This window comes from Triturus cristatus, chromosome 9 (assembly GCF_964204655.1).
Source record: "Triturus cristatus chromosome 9, aTriCri1.1, whole genome shotgun sequence".
Taxonomy (NCBI): Eukaryota; Metazoa; Chordata; class Amphibia; order Caudata; family Salamandridae; genus Triturus; species Triturus cristatus.
In genome coordinates, this window is record NC_140592.1 from 106553797 (window position 1) to 106570659 (window position 16863).

General features: G+C 49.6%; 1 protein-coding gene across 5 annotated transcripts in view; it reads right to left on the reverse strand.

Annotated features, from left to right (window-relative positions):
• ITPR1 (inositol 1,4,5-trisphosphate receptor type 1) overlaps nt 1-16863 on the reverse strand; it is a 1957366-nt gene that overhangs the window by 20314 nt on the left and 1920189 nt on the right. For all 5 annotated transcript variants that reach the window (XM_085624511.1, XM_085624509.1, XM_085624508.1 and 2 more), the window contains one exon: nt 15285-15446. In XM_085624511.1, coding sequence (XP_085480637.1) covers nt 15285-15446 — 162 coding nt within the window. The remainder of the gene's footprint in view (nt 1-15284; nt 15447-16863) is intronic.

Sequence of the window (16863 nt, forward strand, 5' to 3'; positions counted from 1 at the left end):
AGTCCTGAAGGACGGAACGAGCAAAGTGTCCGTCCCTCCTCACCTCAGTGTCCAAGCAATAATGTTTTGCGAAGGTGTGGAGGGAGGCCCAAGTTGCCGCCCTACAAATGTCCTCCACAGGAACACCCCTAGATAAGGCAGACGTAGAAGACTTAGCCCTGGTAGAATGAGCCCTCAAACCCTCCGGAGGCTCCTTACCAGCTAGGGAGTAGCAGATCTTGATGCATAGCACAATCCATCTTGAAAGAGTGCGCTTGTGCACCGCACGACCCTTTCTGCAGCCAGCAAAGCCCACAAAGAGCTGGTCATCAATCCCGTAGTCTTTTGTCCTGTCCAAGTAAAAGCTCACCGCCCTCTTTGGGTCCAAGCGGTGAAGTCTCTCCTCCTCCTTGGAAGGGTGAGGGGGAGGATAAAAGGTAGGAAGGGTAATGGACTGCCCCAGATGGAAGGGAGTCACCACTTTAGGCAAAAACGCAGCCCTGGTCCGGAGCACCATCCGTTCAGCATGCACAGTCAAGAATGGGAGTTTTGAACTAAGAGCTTGAAGCTCACTTACCCTCCTTGCCGAGGTGATAGCAACGAGGAAAACCGTTTTAAAAGACAACAATCTCAAGGGACACTTATGTAAGGGCTCGAAAGGAGAACCCATAAGATAAGTCAGCACAAGGTTTAAATCCCATTGAGGTACAATAAAAGGAGTAGGAGGAAATTTATTTATGAGGCCCTTGAGAAACCTAATTACAATAGGTGATTTAAACAATGACGGCTGATCCGGCAGGCATAAGAAAGCCGACAAAGCCGATAAATATCCTTTAACTGTAGCCACAGCAAAGCCTTGCTGAGCAAGAGAAAGGGCAAACTGCAAAATGTTAGACAAACGAGCCTTCAAGGGATCAATTGACCTCTCTCCACACCAGAGTACGAATTTAGACCATCTATAGGAGTATATGGATTTGGTGGAGTGTCGCCTGGCCGATAAAATAACATCCACCACATCCGGCGGGAGAGAGAAAGAATTCAGGTTGCCCCGTTCAATCTCCAGGCATGAAGGTGTAAGCTCTGGAGGTGGGGGTGTAGAACCTGCCCCTCCGACTGTGAGAGGAGGTCTGCCCTCAGAGGGAGACGGAGCGGAGGGCACGAGGAGAGGTGGAGAAGATCTGTATACCACACCCTTCTTGGCCAATCCGGGGCGATCAATATAACTTGGGCCCGGTCTTGGCGAACCTTCCTCAGAACACGAGGAATCAAGGGTATGGGAGGAAACGCGTAAAGGAGTTGTGAGCCCCAACTCAACTGAAACGCGTCCCCCAACGCTCCCTGCATCGGATACTGGAGACTGCAGAACGACGGACAGTGCGCGTTCTCACGAGTAGCAAATAGATCCACCCAAGGAGTCCCCCACGTCAGAAAGACGTAACGAACCACCTCCGGATGGAGCCTCCACTCGTGGTCGGCGGAGAACTGCCGACTGAGACTGTCCGCACGCACGTTCAGCACCCCGGCCAGATGATTTGCCAACAGACAAATCAGATGGTCCTGAGCCCAGGACCATAGACGCAAGGCCTCTCTGCAGAGACAAAGAGACCCCACTCCTCCCTGTTTGTTTATATACCACATCGCAGTCGTGTTGTCCGTCAGGACTTGAACAGACAGACCGCGAAGGGAAGGAAGGAAGGCCTTGAATGCCAAACGTATCGCCCGTAACTCCAGAAGGTTGATGTGAAGCAACCTTTCCTCTGGAGACCAAAGACCCTTGATCTCCAGATCCCCCAGATGAGCACCCCACCCTAAGGTGGATGCATCCGTTATCACTGTTGTCACCGATGGAGGTAGATGGAAGGGCTTTCCTTGGGACAGATTGCCCTCCACGCTCCACCAAAGTATATCCGCAGCAGCTTCTCTGGAGATCCTCACAGACTCCCTGAGATCCCCTTTGTGCTGATACCACTGCTTGCGGAGGCACCACTGGAGCGCCCTCATGTGCCAGCGTGCATGGTTGACCAACAGTATGCAGGAGGCGAACAGACCGAGCAGGCGAAGGACCTTCAGAACTGGAACGCCCGCTCCGCTGTAAAACAAAGGAATCATTTCCTGTATGTCGAGAATCCTTTGAGGAGGAGGGAATGCTCGACACACAGTAGTGTCCAGTACCGCACCTATAAACAGGTTGCGCTAAGAGGGCACCAGGTGAGATTTGGGCACATTGATCGAAAAGCCCAATCTGTACAACAGCCGAGTTGTATCCTGCAGATGACACAGCACCTTCTCCGACGACTCCGCCTTGATCAGCCAGTCGTCTAAATAAGGGAAAACCGAAATTCCCGACCTTCTGAGATGGGCTGCCACCACCGCCATCACCTTTGTGAAGACTCGAGGTGCCGAAGTAAGACCAAACGGGAGGACCGCAAACTGATAATGTTGCGACCCTACCGTGAAACGGAGATACTTCCTGTGCGACTTCAGAATGGGGATGTGAAAATACGCATCCTGCAAGTCGAGCGACACCATCCAGTCCTCCTGATTCAGCGCCTGAAGAACCTGCGCAAGGGTGAGCATCTTGAACTTTTCCTGTTTCAGGTAAAAGTTCAGGATGCTGAGGTCTAATATCGGACGCAATCTGCCGTCCTTTTTCGGAATCAGAAAATACCGGGAGTAGCATCCCTGACCCCTCTCCTGCACCGGGACCACCTCTATCGCACCTTTCTGAAACAACTTCAGGACTTCCTTCTGCAGGAGAAGACGGTGGTCCTCCGAGCAAGCACCTTGACAAGGAGGGTAATTCGGAGGGAATTCCCGAAAGGGAAGGGCATACCCATTTTCCACAAGATCCAGAACCCAGAGATCTGTAGTTACAGATTCCCAATCTTGTAGAAAATGGGTAAGCCGGCCCCCCACAGGACCAGCATGATCCGGAATGTCGAATCTAGGGCTGTTTTGCGGTGGTGGGAGGGGCTGAGGAAGAGGAAGAGGAGGAGGAGAGTTGACTGCCACGTGAGCGACCTCTAAGTCTTCCTCTATATCCCTTGGACAGAGAGCCTTGCTGCTGCTGCTGCTGCTGGGTTGGTCTGTAGGAACGAAAACTCGCCCTTCCAAAGCCTCTGTACCTCTTGAAAGTACCTCTCGGCTGGGATTGAAGGCCCAACGACCTAGCCGTAGCCTTACTCTCTTTGAAGCGCTCGAGAGCAGCATCAGCCTTCTTCCCGAACAGACCAGACCCATCAAAAGGTAAGTCCAACAAAGTTGACTGAACATCCGAAGAGAATTCAGAGGACTTAAGCCACGCACCCCTCCTGGTGGCAACTGAAGACCCCATGACCCTGGCAACTGAGTCTGCTGTATCCAGGCCACTCTGAATAACCTGGCGAGCAGCCGCCTGGGCATCCGATAGTACTTCATTGAAGCCTGCTCTATCCTCCTCTGACAGTTTTGGTGCCAACTTTTTAGCAGAATCCATAAGCGCATGGATATAGCGCCCCAACAAACAAGTCGCATTTGAAGATTTTAATGCCATACTGGCTGATGAAAAGACCTTCGTGGCCGATTGGTCCACCTTCTTTGCCTCCCTGTCCCCTGGGACTTGAGGAAATGCACCTTTGGAACGTCCAGAACAAGCCGCCTGAACCACTAGGCTTTCAGGCGAAGGGTGTGAAGACAAAAACTCAGGATCCCCTGGAGCCACCCTATATCTTCTTGCAACTACCTTGGATACTGCAGGAGCTGAGAAAGGCTTGCGCCATACATCCAGCGCAGGTTCCAAAATTGCTTCGTTGAAAGGCAACAGAGGCTCCGAGACCATAGTCTGAGAATGCAACACCTGAGTCAAAATATTGGATTTGAATTCAGTGGATGGCAATTGAAGGTCCATCAACTCCTCAGCCTTCCTAATAACTGCATGATAGGGTGCTGCATCCTTAGAGGGTTCATCTGATGGCGGAGTGATCTCCCACTCCGGAGACAAATCCAAACCACTTGCCTCCTTCAACTCGAACACCTCATCAGATTCGACCAATTACCCCACTTCAGCCTCTTCCAACAGAAAGCGTCTCTCCTCCAGCACTCTCTGCGCCTCCCTTCTCGAACGGATCCGCACCTACGGCGTCGGTGACACCGTGTTCGAATCCGACGGAGCCGGCAGCGGCGTCGAACGCGGATCAGCTGGAGCAGCCGGCGTCGAACGATGTCGAGTCGGCGCCGGCGAAGGAAGCGGCGTCGATGTTCTCGGCGCCGGCAGCTGCCAAGACGGCGTCGCTGGGAAGAACGGCATAAACGGTGCTTGAGGATAAACCTGCGGCACTCCCAGATTGAAAGCCATCGGACCCATCGGACCCATAGGTGCACCAGAGGTATACATGGCCCGTGAGAACACCCCATACATTGCATTGAGATAATGCGAGGGGTCCTGACCTGGATTAGGGAAAGCAGGATACTGGTCAGGTAACACCGGACTCGGGCCTGGCGGCGCCGACGGTGGCACAAGCGGCATCAGAGTCTCACCCGGAGCCTGACGATCCTCATCCAGGGCCGGAGTCGGAGACGGAGCCGGAGGACTTGAAGGATCCGGAGATGGAACCGGCGCCGGAGAGGACACCGGCACCGGGGATTCAGCCGGAGCCGGCGAAGGCATCGGAGAAGATGGAGTCGGAGGCGAAGCCGGGACAGGAGAGGGAGACACTGACTCTCTTCGACGCCGAACTGGCGATTTCGACTTTGACGCCGAAGCCTTATGATGCGTCGAATGTCTCCTCTTTTTCTTATGCTTCTTGCTCTTGGAAGCATGTCCCGAAGTCGACTTGGAAGCCGACCTCGACCTGGATCTTCTTTTACCACTTTTCGCCTTCTTCTTCATCCGAGCGATAAAGAGTTTTGCCTCTCTCTCCTTAAGAGCCTTCAAGCTCATTTTTCTGCAACTTGAACAACCTCCGACATCATGATCCGAGGACAAACACCAAACGCAATCGTCGTGCGGGTCGGTGATGGACATGTGCTTGCCACATTCTCGGCAAGGCTTAAACCCAGATTCCTTGTCGACATTTTCAGAAGATAGACAGAGAAATCCAGAAAACATACAAAGAAACCAGAACAGCTACCAGTAACGATTCCCGAAATCCGTTGGCGTCGTCGGCGCGGAAAAAAGGGAATGGACGTCATCACGCCGAGGAGGTCTTCTTATGGAGCCGGTGACGTCAGCGGAGTCGCGAGCGGAGCCGTGCCTCTGTGACGTCGTCTTCGACCTCATCGGCGTGGACTGCTACAAAAGTTTCCGAATGTTGCTGGCGCAGGGGATATTCACAAGGTGAGGAATCCACTGGCAGATGTATCCATCAGAATACTTTGTTATGTAAAATAACCCAAGAATTGGTAACAACCAATCAGACATCAGCACCCTTCTAGAACCCTCTCAGCAGAGCCAGCTCTCCTCAGATTGTCCTAGCACGAGTGGGAAGCTTATATCCCAAACATAGAGAACTGACTCTGCGGGGAGGAGGGTGGGTGCATGTGAATCTATGAAAGATACCAATACTGGATAACTGTAGTTACAGGTAAGTAACTTGTTTTCTTATCCAGTATTGGGGTATCTTTCATAGATTCACATGCCTGAATCAGAGTAGCAAGCAGTATGCAAAGCATACAGTCGTTTGCGGATTGTGGGAGACTATTGCTGATACACTCCCAATCACGCCCGCAATTTGATAAGTAGAAGGCATAAGATGTCCTCTTTTAAAATCCAAACATGTATCTTACACCAAGAAAAGACAATGTAGCTTAAAATATAGCAATTATAAACAGTAAATTGAAAAACATACATCTGACCTTAGTTTAAAAGATGTTGAAGGACGGCTTGTCCTACCGCTGTATCTTCCTGCAGAGTAGATTGCAGACAGTAGTGCTTTGTGAATGTGTGAACATTCCTCCACGTTGCAGCACGACAAATATTCTCCAAGGATACTCCTGCGAACAATGCAGTAGATGCTGCCATAGTTCTAGTAGAATGCGCCTTGACCTTCCTTTGTAACGGTTTATTGGCTTTATCATGACAAAAATGAATTGTAGAAGCCAACCATCTGGCTATAGTCGCTTTAGTCACAGCAGACCCAAGTGTAGCTTGACCATAAGCTATGAGCAATTGATTGGACCGCCTGATGTCCTTAGTCCTTTGCAAGTAAAATTTCAGACAGCGTTTTACATCCAGTGAATGCAACGCTCGCTCAGATGGAGTGGCTGTATTTGGGAAGAAAACTTTTAGTTTCACTGGCTCATTTAAGTGGAACTGAGTCAGAACTTTAGGGATGAATCGTGGATTTGTCCTGAGAGTAACAAAGTCTTTAGAGAACTGCAAAAAGGGCTCTGAGATGGTGAACGCTTGAATCTCACTGACTCTTCGAGCCGATGTAAGAGCCAAAAGAATAGCCACCTTCCATGTTAAAATTTTTAGCTCAGCCTTGTGGATAGGTTCAAACGGTCTTTTCATCAATTGAGCTAGAACTGTGTTCAACTCCCACTCTGGAGGAGGTGCACAAATTGGTGGAAAAACATGGAAGAGCCCCTTCATAAATTGTTTTATTAATGAAGAGGAACAGAGCGAAGGCTTAGAAGTACTCTTCCTGAATCTTGATAGAGCCGCAAGATGAACTTTAATTGATGAGAATGCAAGCCCAGATTTGGCTAGGGATAACAAATAAGGATTTGTTCTACTGGAGCTTGTAAAGGATGGACATCCTTTCCCTCGCACCAATGACAACATCGTTTCCACTTTAAACGATAAGTTTTCAAAGTACTTTGCGCGCGTGATTTAGATAGAATCTCACGGCATTACTGTGAAATGGTTAGATCTTTGTATTCTAGGAAATCAGGAGCCATGCGTGCAAGTGCAGCGACTGTGGATCTGGATGGAGTATTTGACCCCTTTCCCTTGTCAACATTGTCATTGTTGGTATTAGACGGATGGAGCTGTGAGCTAGAAGAAGCAGCTCCTGGAACCAATATTGCCTTGGCCAACGGGGTGCAATCAGGATGAGGCGGCAATGTTCCATCTTCACCTTGCGGATCACTTTCGCAATTAGTGGTATCGGGGGAAAAGCGTACGCACAAAGCCCTGACCATCTCATGGACAGGGCATTTCCTCTTGATCCCTGTTGAGGGAATCTGCTTGCGTAATACCGGCATTTCTTGTTTTCCTTTGTAGCAAACAAATCCAGTGCCGGCTTGCCCCATGATTGAAAAATTTCGTCTAGTTGCTTCTGCTCTATCTCCCATTCGTGACAGCCTGCCAGAGATCTGCTTAGGTTGTCGGCCAACGTGTTGTGAAGGCCCCTGACGTGCTCCGCTCGTAATGTTATCTTGTGTGTTGTAAGCCATTCCCATAGTTCCTGAGCTTCCTGCGAAAGGGACAGTGACCTCGTTCCTCCCTGTTTGTTGACGTAATACATGCTGGTCGTGTTGTCCGTCCGGACCAGCACTGAGGCCCCTGCAATCCTCGGGAGGAATGCCTGCAAAGTGAGAAAAATGGCGCGAAGCTCCAGTCTGTTGATATGCTGTTGGCGGTATTCCTGGGACCATCGTCCCTGAATTTGTAAATCTTGGGAGATGTCCTCCCCACCCCTCCATGGAGGCGTCTGTTACCACGAATTCTGGAGGAGATGTTAGAAAAGAAAGGCCCGGAGCCAGGTTTTCCATCTGTGACCACCAATGCAGAGAGACCATCATGTGAGGTGTTATCCTGATGGAGTCGTTGAACGACCCCACGGCCTGTTTCCATTGTAGATGTAACTGTTCCTGCAGAGGTCTCATTCGGAGCCGTGCTAAAGGAACAAGATTTATAGTTGATAAACACATCCCCAGAAGAGACGCAAACCTCCGGACAGAAACGGACTTTCTTCTTGCGATTGAAAGTGCTAGCTTTTGTAAACGAAGCTGACGTTCCTCTGACTAGAATGCCTTGCATTGTTTGGTGTCCAGCATTGCTCCCAGAAACTGAATCCTTTGACGAGGGAGCAGTTGAGATTTGCTTTTGTTGAGAGTGCGGCCTAAGTTTGAGAATAGACTTAGGCATGCTGAAACTGCCTCTACGGTATTCTGCTTCGAAGGGCCTTTGAGCAGCCAGTCGTCCAGGTACGGGAATACTTGTATTCCCTGTGATCTTAGAGTCGCTGCTACTGGTGCAAGACACTTTGTAAAAATTCTTGGAGCAGATTTCAGCCCAAACGGAAGGACTTTGAACTGATAGTGGACGCCAGCCACTACAAATCGCAGGTTCTTGCGATGCTTGGGAAGGATAGGAATGTGGAAGTACGCGTCCTCCAGGTCCAGAGAAGCCATAAAATCTCCTTTGTTCAGGCAGCTCAAAACTTCGGCCAGTGTAACCATCCGAAAACTCTGCTTCTTTAGAAATTTGTTGAGCTTGCGGAGATCCAGAATCGGGCGCCACTCCCCTGACTTTCTTTATGAGGAAAAATCGAGAATAGAGCCCGGTTCCCTTCTGGGGCGAAGGAATCTTCTCTATTGCGTTCTTGCGGAGCATTATTAAAGCTTCTTTGAACAATAAGTGAAGACGAGGGGGAGGGGGACCCCTGGGCGGGGCAGTAGGAGGTTGTTTTAAGAACTCCAGGGTGTGACCGTGTCTGACTAGGTCGATGACCCAACGATCCGAGGTGATCTCCTCCCAATTGTGTGCAAAAGTTGTTATCTTTGCTCCCACTGGGAGGGAAGGAGGGATGACTGGCGTCCAGCGTAAATCATTGCTTCTTGTTGGCGTCGCGACCTTGATTGTTCGATCGCCTTCTTCCTCCCTGACGAGAGAAACTATTCGAGGAAGATTGCCTGTATGATGATCGTCCATAAGGCTGTCTATATTGAGACTGATATTGTCTGTTTTGCTGACTTTGATAATTTCCCCTTGATACAAAGCCTCGACCTCTTGCACCACGGAAAGATCCCCGTTTGTATTGGAGAGCAGCTAGTGACTTAAATGTATCCGTATCAGTCTTGATCGCTAGTAGGGCCTCGTCTATATGCTTCCCAAACAAGGATTCTCCATCATAGGCCATATCAATGATTTTGGCTTGAACCTCTGGCCTAAAAGACGTTGCCTTAAGCCATCCTTGACGCCTAAGGACTGCAGCCCCTGCAAGTTGCCTAAAGTTGGTATTTGCAATATCCAGAGCACAATCTATGATCTCTGATGCGGCTCGTTCTCCCTCTTGAAGTATCTTCCTTGCCTCTTGTTGACGATCTTCAGGAATGAGGTCTATAAATTCTGAGAATTCTGACCACATCTGGCGGTCATAGCGACCAAGTATGGCCAAGGAGTTTGCAGCTTTGATAGAAGTTGCCGCTATAGTAGAGAACTTCTTACCGATCAGATCCAATCTTCGCCCTTCTCTATCCGGCGGCGTTGATATCGGCATAGCCGGATTTTTGGACTTTTGTTGAGCAGCCTGTGATATAACGGAATCTGGTCGGGGATGACCGATTAGACAAGAGGGCGTTTCTGGAGGAGCACGATATTTCTTATCAATACGAGGGAGGACCGCAGGTACGGAAGCAGGTGTCTTCATAATTTTTAACCCCTCATTCCAAATAAAATCGATGATGGGAATTGCTCTGGTAATTTTCCTTTGCTCCTCTTTAAAATCATGGAGGAAACAATCCGTATGCTCCACAGTGACAGGTAGTTGAAACCTGACTGCTGCACGTTGCATTAAATTGTGAAAGCCACCTATATCCTCTGGAGGAGAATCCGATGGCTGCGGAATAGGTGGAGAAGGCATGGGAATGATGTAATCATCCCAAGGATCCAGAGTTCTTTATCCGGTACTTCACCTTCTTCGATATCTACCTCATCAGAGGAAATGGTATCATGGTGCGATTGTGTCCCCGAACCAGCAGGGTGAAGCGGTGAATTTGGAATGTTCGTATGTGACTCTTCCGTCGGTTGTAAATTAGGAAGAGGTTGTTGTGGAGGAAAGCGTTGGCGGTAATCCGCCAGCATAGCCTGAAGATCTTGAATCAGTGTAGGCGGGAGATGACTCGTTTCTCTACGATCCCAATCCCTTGAGGGATGCCTGTAAACTGGTGTAGCAAGGCCTTCCTGGTAAGCATGCTCATGATAGTCTTCTTCCTCATCCACCTCTTGACACTTTATATGTAACTCCGAGGGGTGCCTAGCTATTCCGAAAGGACCCTCATCATCTTCCTCTTCAAAATCATCCCCTTCCGCATATGAGTCCAAGATATGCGAAGGCAGCAAAGGAGAAATATTACTGTAATCCTGTTTATGAAAAGTTTTTAACTGAATATGCGTGTACGCAATAGGCGTAACATGAGTAGTTGGTGGAATCACTTTAAGGAAACCTCTCGTCGACGGGCTTCCCCTCGTCAACGGACTTGCTGCCTTCTGAGGCGTCGACGGGGTCTTCGTCGTCGACGGGGTCTTCGCCGTCGACGGGGTCTTCGCCGTCGTCGACTGGGTTTTCGTCGTCGATGTTCTCATCGACGATGCCGTTGACAGAACTTCCTTCAAGCTCGACGTCGACGCAATTGTCAACGGAGTCTTAGACGTCCTAGGAGACATGATAGGTGACGATATCGAAGTAGTGGAGACTGTAGCCGTCGACAGAGGAGCAGCAGAAGTCACAGAGATAGTATAAGATGATCCCACTGACAAAGTCTTAACCTGAGATTTACTCACGGTTTTAGTAGTTGAAGACTTCTTAGATGTGTCAGAGTCTTGTGACTTCTGTGAATGGTCAGAAGTTACATGAGAGGTGTTGGACTTGGCCCTTCTGGCAGGTTCACCCCTGAACTTTTTTGCTTTTTACTGGTGACTTGGTGTGGTAATTTTTTGGTCTCTGCGCACTTTCCCTGTGTCCCAGAGTAAAGTGCGTGCGCACTCTGAGTGCATGTGGTGAGATAGGCCTGCCCTCCCATAGGAATGCATGGGGAATGTATGTGTCCCTAGTAGTTCCTGATGCGTGGGGTGTGCAGGCCCGAGTTTGGTATGTGCGGACTCGTGGGAGTGAATGCTGCGCGATGATGTGTGCGGCATGCATGTACCTAGTGTGGAAGTGCCACTTCTAGAGGTGGGCACTTCTGTGTGCAGTGTGTCTGTCGCGTGATTGGCTGGTCATGTCATGTGACGGGCTAGGGATTCCCCAGAGTCAGGATGAGTCACCCAGTGGTGAATGGGGAGATCAGCAGCTAGATGGGTGGGAGGAGTACACCTGGGTCCTGAATAGGACAGGGTTTTCCACACACAAAGCTGGCTCCGCCCCCTGTGGTGCGACTGACGATCCTAGCCCTGCCAGTGAATAGGGTGAGGGGCTGAGCACATCAAGGGTGCTCCCCAACCAGCTGCGACTGGTTTTCCCCCTCACCCTGAACCCAGAACAAAGGGGTTTGCTGTATAAAAATGGGGCTGTGTCCCCACAGAAACTGTTCTCTGCCAGGATCTTACCTGAGGGGGGCTGCTGCTGGACCAGAGGACCGCCACCTGGACTACCTCCCTGCCTGGAGGCCCAGTGAGCTGGCTCTGGGTCCAGCCTTGCCCCCCCGCCCCTGCCCTGCTGCATGCAGGGGAGAACTTTGCTGGACTTGGTGTCTGTGGGCATCCCTAAGCGCCTGGAAGCGCTTTTATTTTCCTTAGCGCTAGAAGCGCTTTATTTCTGAAAGCCGGTGCCCACCCGGCGTTTGCCCCGTATTTGCCGATTCTAGAGTCTCCTGGCAGGTGCCCACCCTGCCAGGGACATTGCCGTAACTGTAAGCGGGTGCCCACCCCGCGGAACATTGTTTTATTATCACGAGGGAGCCTACCCCTCATTGCCAAGATTTAAAAATCACCGCTGCAGCCCGGGACATCCAGGAAGTCAGGCAGGCCGGGGGCGGGCCGCCGGGACAACCGGATCAGTAAGTAGGAGGGCGGGAGCCTACCCCGCCTCCCACCGAAGACTGGCGGTTTGATTCGAAGCCTCGGAGCAGGCAGGAGCCTACCCTGCACCCCGGGGCCCTCAGGAGAAGCGCCGTGTCCCCCACCCCGCACTGGGACGCGTGGCCTTCGTGTTCGGGGCCCGTAGGCTCCGCATTACCGACCAAGCCCCGCAGTCCAGAGAAGTTGGAGCGCTGTGTGCTCCGCTCCAGATCGGCCCAGCGGAGATCGACCCACCAGCGTGAGCCTTCCCCGCCGCGAAGAGTCCGGTGAGTGGGGGGGGGCTCCTGGCTGCCCGGTGACTGGGGGGTGCGCTCCAACCCCGGGGGCATTGGCGCATTGCTGGATTTAGAGTCCGTAGGGACTCCAACGTTAGGGGCCAGCATTCTTTGCCTGGGAGTCCACGAGGCTCCACCGCATACGGGGGCAGTTCTTTTGGTGCGCAGAGCGGCCCCGGAAGGCAGCGGGCCGCTCCGTTACCCCCCCACATTTGTGCACGAGCCCATCGAGGCTCCAACGGCGGGGGACATTCTCGTTATTCAGAGCCCCGTGAAAGCTCCAACGACGGGGGCATTTCGTTTATGCTCAGAGCGGCCCCGGAAGGCAGCGGGCCGCTCCTACGTTATCTGGGGGCACAATTCTTTCTATTAGAGCCACGAGGCTCCATCGTCTGCCCCCCCTCCTTTCTGTAAGAGCCCAGAGGGGCTCCACGCTGGCGATATGTTCTGAGAAGGCACAGTGGTGCCCCAGCATTACTCCAGTTGCCCAGCACTTAGTGGGCAACTGCCACGTGTAGGTTGTGCTTTGTGCTCCTGGCTGGCGCAGCCTGCGCCGCTTGCCCCTGACTTTGCTGGGACATAGGGCGTCCTAGCCCCGACAAGGCCAGTTGGCCTAGGGACTGCCACAGTGGTGGCTTATGTGAGTTTTTGCGCTGTTGTTCCTACCGGCACCTCTGAATGTATGTTTATGCGTCATGTGCCTTGTTTGACACCGCTGAATGTTTTTAGGCATCATGTGTTTTCCTTTCCTACACCTCTGAATGTGATACATCATGTGTAATGTGCGTTTACCCCTACAGGTATTGTGATACTTAGGTGGTTGTTTTCTCCTAGTACAGGTGGTGCTAGTGAGGTCCTGGTTCCCTGCGTGACATTCTCCTAAGGTGGTTAGGGTTGCGTAGGTGGTACTTACCTTTACCAGTAATTACTGGTTGTGTGCTACATGTGTTATTTTGTACTACAGTATTATTCCTATGTTCTAAGAGTGCTAATTCCGGACAGCGGTCCATGTGGCCCTGTCCCCTGTACATATAATCCCTTGTAAATTCTGCCCGTGCCTGTTGGCACATTGTAGAGTGTGTGTTCTTATCTAATGTGTTGTGGTATAATACAAAGGTTATTTTTATATAATACCTTGTGTGGAGTTTCCTTTGTGGTGGGCCTTGGGTGTTGTTGCTGGGTGCGCGCGCAAACGCTTTACACATCGCCTCAGGGATAAGCCTGTCTGCTCGTGCCAAGCTACCAAGGGGGTGAGCAGGGGGTATCTTTGGCGTGTAACTTCCTTGCCCTGACTAGAGTGGTGGTTTCTGCCTGACTTTGGCGCAAGCCTTAGCCAACCAGAAATCCCATTTCTAACAAGAGACCTTATGATGTTTTCTCCCTTCACTGGAAGAACTATCAATTGATCTAGCTCTCTTGCTAGATGTCGAGGTCCTGTCATCCTCCTCAGCCGAGGAAGATTTCAACCATAACAATACTCTTGCCTCTCTTTCCCTTAGGTCTTAGGAGGGAAAGTCCGGCAAATTCTACAGTCCTTAGCAACATGCTTAGGATGAAGACAGTAAATACACTCCTCATGCTGGTCGTCTACATGGACCCTCTTCTTATCACAGGTCCTGCAGGGTCTAAACAAAGCTTTTTTGTCAGACATGACTGAAGAAAAGAAGAAACTGAGTAGGCACTCAGGGAGACTCCCTTCCACACGACGTGCGGTGAAAATCTGAGGAGAGCTGGCTCTGCTGAGAGGGTTCTAGAAGGGTGCTGATGTCCGATTGGTTACCACCAATTCTTGGGTTATTACACATAACGAAGTAGATAGGCTTCTAAGATATAGGCCTTAGGGCCTTTTTTCTTTGGACCTACTACTACTACTAATTATTTTTTGGCACTACTTTTTTATCTACCGAGACTCCCGCCTCGGCGACGGGGAATGATTCAGGCATGTGAATCTATGAAAGATACCCCAATACTGGATAATATCAAAATACCAACAACGGCACTGACAACTGAATGGACTAGATGCCAAACTCTGCGTTTGGTCGGATAAGGCAAAAGCAGTTCAAGCCCAACAGAGGGAAGGTCAGTTGGCAAATGTTCAATGGCTGACAAGTATGCCTGTCTGGATTCAAATAAATAAACTTACAACAGAACTTATCAAAGCTAACCCACTGAGCAGTCATTTCCATGAATTGACAAGCCAGAACCAAGCCCTAAACTTGTGTGGTGAAGTTTGTAACAAACCTTCAGGTTTTAGAATATAAAACTATCTGGGAACCACGCAAGCAATGATGCTGCTAAACATTCAAACATATACCAGAACTGCTTTATGTTACCTCCACAGGCAATGCAGTGTTTGCCCAAGCTCAGTCACATCTCACACACCCATTACTGCATCGACAAGTGATATCTTAAAGCAATCTCTACAAAGTTCAGCTACATCAGTATCGAGATGCAGATCATCCCCAAGCTGAAGATAAGAGAATTATGTCCAAACACTGCTCGTCATCGCACCAGTTCATTCAAGGACTAATGTTAAAGTCATTTCTGGTGCTCAAGCCCATTATAGAAAACGACCACTATATTCAAGATGGTGGATTCGCATTTCTTCTACCACTAAACTCCCAAGCGAATTTAACAAAACTCAACAGTGAGCTGCTGTTTTTACAAACATGGACAAAGCTATCCAATAGGAAGTTGTCAGTGAAATACTATACCAAAATGCAGCATCAATAAAAAAACTAAAAAAACTCAATGGCTTATAACAAATCTCAAAAAAGTACTTGCTTTCAAAGAAATCTCCCTCTCAGCATCCACCATAGTGGAGACGTCCACTGCATACTAAACAGCACAATAGCTTACTCTTAATGAGCACATCAACCTGATTAGCTCTAACACCATAAGAAAGATCTCGAGGTGGTGGAAAAGAGTTAAGATTAAATAAATAACAAGCATGACATTAGGTACTCCAGGTGCCACAGTCAGTCTTTAAATGCACGACCATTAACATGAGACCGGCGACCCAACTACAAGGCTTCACAGTAACTAGAGAATGCAGGCATTCTTCTTGGATCTTAAGAGCTCCTCACCTGGTCCTTTAGTTCCGACAGCTGACTAGAGAGATTGACCACCAGTCTCATGGTCGACTCCAGCTTCTCCTGCAGGTTCCTCAGCTCGTTTTGCTCTCCTTCGGAATCACTACTCACAAGGGACATGGCTCGCATCCTAGGGAACCAGTCCAAGTTCCGGTCCTGCAAACCACAAAGGAGGGGTTAGGACCAACACAAAGCAGAGATAAACTCTGTAAAAAGGCAATATAGGAGACAAAGTCATTGCTGCATACATGGCCTAATTTAAAGGGAATTTAAAAGGGTACTGGACAAGAATCTTTTCTAAAAACGGGTATCATTAAACAGCAGGGCCTGTCAGTAACAGGTTCCAACCTGCAGATGGGAGTTTCAAGTCCACTGGCCTCAAGTTAGCCTGTTCAACTGATGTTTTGTGATGCTACACTGCAACTGTTCAGCATAAAAGACCCCATGCTGTGTGCAAATATAACTTTGCACCCAGCTTCTCATGTTGACTATGCATGTGCATCTGTGGGGGAAAGCTGCTAGTATTTAAAAGTAACTATAGAAAGGGCCTTATTCCCAGAATAACCTTACAATAATTCCCAACCACCTGATTAGATCTCTAAATCCTTTATTTTTGATTTTCAAGTTCTCATTAGTCGTAACTTCTAACACCTGAAAAAAAGGGGAAAAAAACGTAGATCACCATAAGAAAAGTTATCTGACACTTTCTAGAGCTAGCGTCAGATGGAACCATAATCGATGCATCCAATTAAACAAAACAAGCCACTTTCAATGACAAGAAGCAGGGACATTGTCTGTAAAACTCCTCTTGGGACTTTTCTACAGAGAAGTCATATGCCTTTTCCAAAAAGTAATTCGAACCAGATTCATAAAACCAGCATACACTTCGTTACAGTACCAGAGAAACCCACGTGACATGGTGGGAATTACTAATGAAATAGGCCGACATGTCCCATCAGAACCCATTGTTCCACTTCGAATCCAAACAGCAGTGAATGTTGATTGATCTGTAGTGGCTGCAAGTTGTATGGATAAAGTGGTTTCATTTAGACGTTTTACTGAGTGTTTGCTTGTTGCATTGCATCAGCTTTGTAACACTTGAATGTCGGAGTACAACAAGCACAGCGGTACATACTGCTGGAGAATGGCTACCTTGGCAGAAGGCCAAGACAACGGAGACACTATTCTTTGTACGTAAGAGTGGATCATCAGTAATGTGGCAAAGGGGTGCAAACGTCCGTTTTGCAGTGGTGTGGGGGGTTTCTAAAAAATACTTAGCTTCAGGATAAGACCTCCTTGAAGAAATAGGTCTTTAGGGCTTATGTGAATGCTGGCATGCTGGACTAGATACTCGGGTGCAGGGAGTTCCTGAGTTGAATGCCCTGGACTCCTAAGGGTCTTCCCTTACACTTCATTTGTTTGTAACTGTGTTGGGTGAACGAGTTTGCTTTTCCCTGCCTAACTGTGCCTGAAAGTGAAGCTGCACTCAACACCCCCCCCCCCCCCCCCCCCCAGCGGCTTGAGACCCTTATGGGTGAGTAGTGTGCTCTACAAACCCCTGACTGAGTGGTTA